We start from the raw sequence: 9,186 nt of genomic DNA on the forward strand, positions 1-9,186 counted from the left end.
TTGACTCATGATCTCAACTGTTGAAATTACTACAATCTCCACAAAAATCGTTCTGATATTTTTAAATTAGTCTCAATGAACACTTAGATTAGCGAAAACTCAAAAGTGAACAATTACCTTGGACAAATACAATTCGATGAAGAAAACAGAAACACTACAAACATACTGTTACAATAAACTGACCGATTTAGTTATAAGACTGTAAAACATGTTAAGAAAAACGGCGATGAAACTTTAATTTATAATTTCGTTATTATTGAAGTAATGAGATGTATTTTGCTTATTCAAGCAAATTACAAATGAAAAGTATCATTATAGAATTCCATAAATAATGAGCTGTGATAATTTACCAAACATCTTATCTTACTTTTAATTGACTAATTTACCTGTAAATAAAGTAACAAACTCTATCATCATCATCATCATCATCATCATCATCATCATCATCATCGCCATAAGACCCATTTTCAACGTATTTGTGATTAAATAGGCTAGAAGAACTTTTTATAGTTGTTAAGGTTTTTCAAATATTATTCAACAAAACATATATAACTAAGATCTAAGTATTGACAAAAATGGAGTTTGTTATGACGTTAGACCTCAAGAAATTAGGTTTTTTTTTAAATAGTCAAATATTACTGAAATTTTTATTTCTATACTAAATCCAAAAATCACTGGGTTTAAGTGAGTTTTATAAACATTCAATCATTACGTTTGTTTTACAGTGATTAAACTACATAGGCATTACTGTTGATTCATTAGTTTCTGAACTATCTACACCTGAACAGTGCTATCATATACCATAGATGATAATAATCAGTTGTTAACCACACTATATCGACTTTATAAAAAACATACATTGTTTATGTCATGTAGATAAGAATCATGAGTATTTCTTTGCTACGATATTAATAGCCTCGTAAGTAATCTCTTAAATTTCATTCAAATGATTCAAATATTCATCTACCACTAAACTTTTACAGTTTGACTATTTTCACTTGGAGTTTTGTTTGAAATCTGAATTTGTTTTATGTCTAACTAATATTTCAAATGATTTTATTGTATAATCTGAATTACATAATCATAATCATAAGATAAGTAAACGTTTAATTTGCTTAACTTTTGTCTATTCAAAATTGAATTTATAAAAAAACAGAAGCCTCTGTAAATCATTCCGTAAAGAAGTTACGGTGAGACTATAATTTATGGACGAACCAATCATGTATAAAGTAACAGGTCTCGAATTTTGACGTGAAAATCACTCATTTATTTGGTTAAATGGAGTTTCGGCATTATAGCTGATGTCAGTTCGTGATGAAAACCCTGAAATCTAATACCTAACCTTAACCATCAACTGTAAATTATAATTTTTAATTCCCTACATTGGTTTATAAGACTCATTTGGTCCTAGTTATTAGGTGGACTGTCTCAAGGTCTCTTTAGCGTCGCCCAATAGTCATCCATAAATTATAGTCTCACTGAAGTTACTTCCTGTAATTAACTTTAATTCTATGTCTAACAAGCTTGCCAAAAAACGTCTTTATCGAAGATATTTCATGCAGTTGGTTCCCTTTATGAATTTAAATAAAGCAAGAACAAATATTGGTGCAGAATAGTATGAATTCATATCATTTCGAGGTTTCTCGTCAGCTGCTTACAAACCAAAAAATGTGATAGAATTTTTTACATTGAGATAGAGTGAAAACAAATGACATAGATGAGTGTAAATAACTGGGTTACAATAATAACTATATATATATGCTAGAACAGGTCAGAGGTCAAAAGGAATTAATTCGGGTTGGGTGGTGTAATAATGGAATTGAATAATCATAAGATAGGTTACGTAATAATAATTAAATAGAATTTGAAAAGTTAAGATAACTTAGGAGGATCAGGTGGTGGAAATGCGTAAATAATAATGTGGTTTAAGAATTATGTAATAGGGGAGGAATATAAATATTTTAAAATAAATAAAAATAAAATAATATTAATCATAATAATAATAATAAAGGGCTACCAGGGTAGTGATAAGTTAATTAAAGTCTCTTTTTGAATGCATAAGTCAGGTTTAAGTTTTTGATCATAATAGCTTCAGCAAAACGGAGGGTGGTCGTACTTCTTTGTCTATTGATAACTTTGAAAGCATGAGGAATGTCGATGGTGTGCCCGGTGTCAAGTAGATGTCGAGCTATTTCACTGTTGAAGGCCTTATTCCCTCGCAGCCTCAAGTTTTTGGAACATGCTCAGAAATGCGGACATGCACTCTTCTCTCAGTTCTTCCAATGTATGTGCTTTGGCACGTACATGTAAATTGGTAGATGCAGTTGGAGCTACTAAGAAAAGAGGGCTTGTCGATTTTGGTTTGTTGAAGTGAGCAGTTCGTTTGCCATACTGTCATAAGTTTTGCTGCTGGGTAGGTGACTTTCAACGCAGAGTTTATTTCAGAAATATGCAAAAAGCAATCCTCATACAAAATACGATGGAGTAGAAAGAAAAACCTGCTTTTTACACTTACGTTTCAAAGGTGATGAAATCGCTGGAATAATCAACCCAAAAACTTGAGGCTGCGAGGGAATAAGGCCTTCAACAGTGAAATAGCTCGACATCTACTTGACACCGGGCACACCATCGACATTCCTCATGCTTTCAAAGTTATCAATAGACAAAGAAGTACGACCACCCTCCGTTTTGCTGAAGCTATTATGATCAAAAACTTAAACCTGACTTATGCATTCAAAAAGAGACTTTAATTAACTTATCACTACCCTGGTAGCCCTTTATTATTATTATTATGATTAATATTATTTTATTTTTATTTATTTTAAAATATTTATATTCCTCCCCTATTACATAATTCTTAAACCACATTATTATTTACGCATTTCCACCACCTGATCCTCCTAAGTTATCTTAACTTTTCAAATTCTATTTAATTATTATTACGTAACCTATCTTATGATTATTCAATACCATTATTACACCACCCAACCCGAATTAATTCCTTTTGACCTCTGACCTGTTCTAGCATATATATATAGTTATTATTGTAACCCAGTTATTTACACTCATCTATGTCATTTGTTTTCACTCTATCTCAATGTAAAAAATTCTATCACATTTTTTGGTTTGTAAGCAGCTGACGAGAAACCTCGAAATGATATGAATTCATACTATTCTGCACCAATATTTGTTCTTGCTTTATTTATCGAAGATAGTTTAAATGTTGAAAAATTCGGAATGTATTCGTTCAAAAACTTTCAATAATGTAGTATTTATCAAATTGAAATTTAAAGTTGATAATTTTGCTTAAGATGATGCTTATTGAATTAAACATACAAGCAGAGAGTCCTACAATATTCATTTCAAGTGTTATAATTAACATTGTTCCATTAAATACTTAAGTTTTATAGTTGAAATCATGAGTCAATTGAAGCTTGACTACCATGGGAAACCTGAAAGCACTTGACCGCTATTTTGTGGGACTCAGCAGTGCGTATCCATGATCCCGCCCCACGGCTTTAGAACCTCGGATCTATCGGTCTCACACACGAACGCTTAACCTCTAGACCACTGAACCGGCCAACATCCAGTGATGTTAATGTCTAATAATAGGACGAAACGGCAATTCAGTGCTTCCAGATTTCCCACAGTGTTCTAGCTTGGGCTGACTCATAATCTTAACTATTAAGTTATTATACTATCCACAAAAAACCTCTTTCTGATATCAAATATTTAAATCTTATATTCTTCAAATAAATCATTTACATTAAATTAACACTAAGTAGATTCGTGATTATAATAAGATGAAACAAACTAGATAGTGCATATACTGATTTCTTAAAAGTTTACTTTCTACAGCAGTCAACATTATAATGAAAAGAACAGTGATTTTATATTAACATTTCAATAATATTCATCTGTAATACTTGGTTCAATTAATAACTATTCTAATTGATGAATTCATGTCATCTGAAAATGTGATTTCTTTATTAAAACAGTACTGTACACAAAAGAAGTACTTTATTTTAAAAGAATGAGGAGATAGGCCTAATAAACCTATTTTGTAAATAGTTTTTGGAAGCTTTTGCATTTATTTTGTTTATTTCCACAATCTGTACATTTATCACTATACGATTGCACTTGTTGTTTAAGTATGTGACCTAGACAACTAACTTCCTTTTTGAATTACACATAGCACAATACTGTTAACTGTGCATTAATAAATATACTCTTATACACACATGCCTCGTTCTATCATGACTGTGGATATAATAACTAAACTATTGATTAACTATTAACCATATTTATAAACTGCTGTGACATTCCTATTGCATTCTACGTCGAGAAAACTGGCTTGAGCCATATTTACCTTATTGGAATTAATAATTATCTATAATTGTGGATCTTTGGTACCAAGCACAACGGAACACGCAACAGCCAGGTGATTTAAGTAACATCCCTGAACCTTTATTTTGCGTTAATAATTTATAAGTTGTTTGTTGTTATATTAACTTTTGGACGTAATAACTTCATTGCTATTCCTTTTTGGTTAATATAATGTTTAGTCCACCACAAGAAAAACGAAAGAAGAAAAATAAAACTAAATAAAGAAAATATTTATCATTTACTACTTACTTTTTTCTGTTCATGTTTAATGGCTAATTTTAAACGATCTAATTTAAATGAATAAAATTTCCTCTGTTGTCTAATACCAATAATATCAGATGTTTCAATAGTTTCCAATTGCGAAGTGGATGATTTATTATTATTAATACTTAAACGATTGACATTACTATTCTTAATGGATGATTTTGAATAATGACAATCATTATAATTAGATGAATAACAACAATTACAACAACAACAACATATTGAATGATGAGTTGATTTATTTCCTTTGAAAATAGTTTGTTTTGAATTTATTGTATTATAATTATTATTATTTAATTGAGTTTGTTGATTAAAACTACATATTGGTGATTCCCAATCGAAACTATTACGTTTACGTTCAAAAAATATAGATGAACATGGTTCTGATGTCATTAACATTGTTGATACATTCTCATTTGAATTGGGTTCTATTATAATATTACTATTAGTATCATTGTTTTCTTTTATATTACATGGATACAAACTAGAAGTATTATTATTATTATTGAGTGTTATAGGTGATCTGGTAGATGAATATACATTATTTGTTGTTTCTAAATGATCTTTATAAGTAAGTTGATTATCTGGATCATATAATTCATTAATTTTACTAGTAGATGGATGCAAATTTTCATTACTATTTATTTCATCATGATTTGAACTTTCTATACTTAATGTTTGATTAAATTTTGCACATGAATAAGTAGGATGATTCCATGTTGTATAACGTCTATGATGTCGTTTTTTAGAAATATATGTTCTATCTAATAATTCACGCCAATCATTTCCATTATTTAAATAATTTTGATTATTTTCAGATTGATTATTTATTAGATCAAGATGACTACGATTTGTTTGGTGAATTTGGCGATTTGGAGAGTAATAAGATGTAGAAATATGATTTGTAGGTGGAAACAGATTGTGTGTTTTTATTACTCCTTGCAGATCATCTGACTCATCACTGCTAATATCACTTAGACTTTCATCGCTATCAGTCCCTTTACTGAGTACAGCGACAACTTCACCTGTTCCTCTGCATAGATCTAATAAATCACAAGCATATTTCCTACATTGTTCACATAATGATAAGAATGTTTCTTTGAACTCATTTTCACGTGATGCCAAATGAAGAAGCTCTGAAGATAATTCGAATGCAGTTAGTATAGGGTCAGGAGATGTCAACGATATCCATGCTGGACTAGCAAGTGCTCTATATGTATTTATTCTTTGAAGAGTATGCTTCAGTGGATCATCTGTAAGTAGTCGATGACAATGTTCACAGGAACATGATGATTTATGTGGTTCTTCTATTCTGGCACCACGATTTATAAGTAATTGTAAAATTTCAAATTGATTACAAATTGCAGCCAACATAACTGGAGAAATATCAGCAGAAAAGTCATGACTCTCTTCTTCTCGCTTACCGATTCCAATACACTGTGTTGTCCATGATGTACCTAACATTTCTTTAGTGATTGATGGATGATCAATTAACATTTCAACTATTCGATAAACACCTTCTTGAATAGCATACAATATTGCATCACCAATTTCTATACCAGGTTGTTCAAGAAGTAATTCAACTAATTCAATGTTTTCATTATCAACTGCAATTTGAATTGCTGTACGACCCAACATGTTAACACAATTAACATTTACACCACTTGAAAATGATAAACATCGGATCAGGGTAGATTTATCACCTCGTTCTGCTGCTTCTAAAAATATACGTTCCAATGGACTAAGTTTATGTTTTTCTCTTAATGGTCCTAAAGCAGTAGAATAATTAGGTGTTTCATAAGCAGAACGACATGAACGTCTGTATCTTTTAGGTCTACGTGTATTACTGATATAAGAGTTATCATTTATTCGAGGTACACCTGAGTCACTTACTTCAGTATCAGAATTAAAGTATGTATGTAATGGATCTATATTATGTACAGGTTCAATAAAATCGGTTTTTATTATTGGTACTTGACTACCACGACTTTTATGACGAAGACTACCAGATGTTAATCGACGAAACCGACTTATATGTTGTTCTTTTTCTCCCATAGATCCAGTTCTGAATGTTCGACAATCTGATTCACTTTCTCGATGAACAAATTCTACTTTTTTATTATCAATACGTGCCATTATATATATACATATGTGATATCAATATAAATGAATATAAACGATATATATATATATATATATATATATATATTAATTTTAATTTAAATATTATGTTCAATGCAAATTTGTGAAAATATAGACAAGGATATTTCATAGATCAAAATGATAATAGTTGAATATTTCTTTTCAAAGATTAAACATTTGAACATTTGCATCAACAATTAACATTTAGTCTCATATATAAGTAGAAAGAGAACGAGAAAAATAAGCATTTTATCATTGAATGAGAATATTTCCAACAGTCAACATTGAAACATAGCAAGATATATATATATATATATATATTTCTATAAAAGATAAAATTATAATCGTCATCTCCTATGAATAAGAACTTCACCATAATGAATTCATTTTTGTATCTGGTTGGTCAATCGTCTTTTTTTAAAAATTAGATAGTTAAAATAAGTTGACTTACAAATTCATACTATTATTATTATTATTATTACCATTATTATTATTATTCACATAGGGATAGGATGGTATTAGTAATAACCAATTAGATTGTTAGATTGCAAAATAAATATAAAAAAGAAAAAATTAACCAACAACATAACAAACACTGAAATAGACCAATGTGTAAAGCTGGATACAAATAAGTTTAAATGATAAATAAAATTTTTAAAAAAACGATTTGTAATTATTCTTCCTTTTAATATAAGAAAATCACATTTTTTTCTATAAATGCTCTAATGGTTAAGTGCTCGCACGCGAAACCAGTAGGTCCTGGGTTCGAATCTCTCAGGGGGCGAGGTCGTGGATGCACACTGCTGAAGAGTCCCACAATAGGACGAAACGGCCGTTCAGTGCTTCCAGGTTTTCCATGGTCGTCCAGTTTCAACTGACTCATGATCTTAACCATTGAAATCAAATTTTTATAAAATATGGTGATAAACATATTTTCTTATTTCAAGTTTAATCATCATTGTAATTCAATTCATTTGGTGTTGTTTTACTTGTATTAACTTGAATTTAAACTTCATATCATTGCACAAGCAAATGGCTATCAGTAGCGAAGTGGATAATGCAATGGTATTTGAAGTAAACGGTACTGGGTTTAAGTCCCAGAGTAAACATCAACTCTGAGATGTAGGTGCATCTAGCTGACGAATTCCAAATAGGAGGAAACGCACATCATGAATTCTACTGTTAGTCACTATCCATCTTTGTATAACTAGTTTGTTATTTAGTTTACTGTTGTTTGATATGTGGATATTATCATTTTTCAATAAGTATAATATTGACCGAAGATTGATAGATAAACTGAACACTCGTTTAAAGAACCCCCTCCTATCCCCTAACCATCATATCGTATTTGTAAAACTGCAATGTTATTTTTTCTATATACTAAGTGAAGCTAAGGGAAAAGTGAAGAATGCAAAATTTCATGTGCATAAACAAGAAATGTACTGGACCATTGGGTAATATTTAGAAAAATATTTACTAAATTGAATAGAAATATTAGTTCAGATTTATTTCATTAAAATATTAGTAACAAAAAACTAGACCGTTTTTAATAAACATGGCATGAATCATTTAGATTTGGTTATAAGAGTAATATTTAAAATAACAAGAACAAAAAAAACCGGTAAGAGAAATGTTGATCAAAACACAAATCTCCTGAAAGTGTCTTATTAGGAATAGCAAGAAAATTTATTCATACACAGTTGATATTAGACACCTTGAAATTTCCATAGAGACTATCTTGCTAAAATCAATTTCAAATATATGAAGTTCATCATCTAGTATCACAACTAATAACCAGATAATTTGTTTAGATCGATAAAGTATAACAAACTGAACAAGTAATTGTTCACATTTATTGATTTAATTATAAACCAACGTTAGTTACTTACTTACGCCTGTTACTCTCGATGGAGCATAGGCCGCCGACCAGCATTCTCCAACCCACTCTGTCCTCAGCCTTCCTTTCCAGTTCTATCCAATTCTTGTTCATTCTTCTCATATCTATCTCCATTTCTAGACGTAATATGTCCTTTGGTCTTCCTATTTTTTTGACCATGAGGATCCCATGTGAGGGTATGCCTTGTGATGCAGTTCAGTGCTTTTCACAATGTGTGTCCTATCCACTTTCAGAGTTTCTTCCTGATTTCTTCCTCCGCTGGAATCTAGTTTGTTCTCTCCTATAGTAGGCTTTTGCTGATAGTGTCTGGCCAACATAAACCAACGTATATCAGATAGATTAATATTGTCATTGAATATGATTATTTCGAAAAACCGCTATATGTTTAGACTTTATTACGGTAAATAATTCAATACCAGAAATAAAGTCAACATTTAAGTCTATTCAGTTGACTTCAAAAAAAATTTTGATTTTCTATTATTTTTCACCATTTTGTC

The 9,186-nt window shown here is 30.3% G+C and overlaps 1 protein-coding gene across 1 annotated transcript; it reads right to left on the bottom strand.

The window, feature by feature from the left end:
• Positions 1-4,620: 4,620 nt before the first annotated feature.
• Positions 4,621-6,786, bottom strand: TRP1_2 (bifunctional tryptophan synthase trp1; the record flags this gene model as incomplete). Its single annotated transcript, XM_012939742.2, has 1 exon — positions 4,621-6,786. One exon carries the CDS (start codon positions 6,784-6,786, stop codon positions 4,621-4,623), a length of 2,166 nt encoding a protein of 721 aa, XP_012795196.2.
• Between the last annotated feature and the right edge of the window lie 2,400 nt (positions 6,787-9,186).

This window comes from Schistosoma haematobium, chromosome 1 (genome assembly GCF_000699445.3).
Source record: "Schistosoma haematobium chromosome 1, whole genome shotgun sequence".
NCBI classification, from domain to species: domain Eukaryota; kingdom Metazoa; phylum Platyhelminthes; class Trematoda; order Strigeidida; family Schistosomatidae; genus Schistosoma; species Schistosoma haematobium.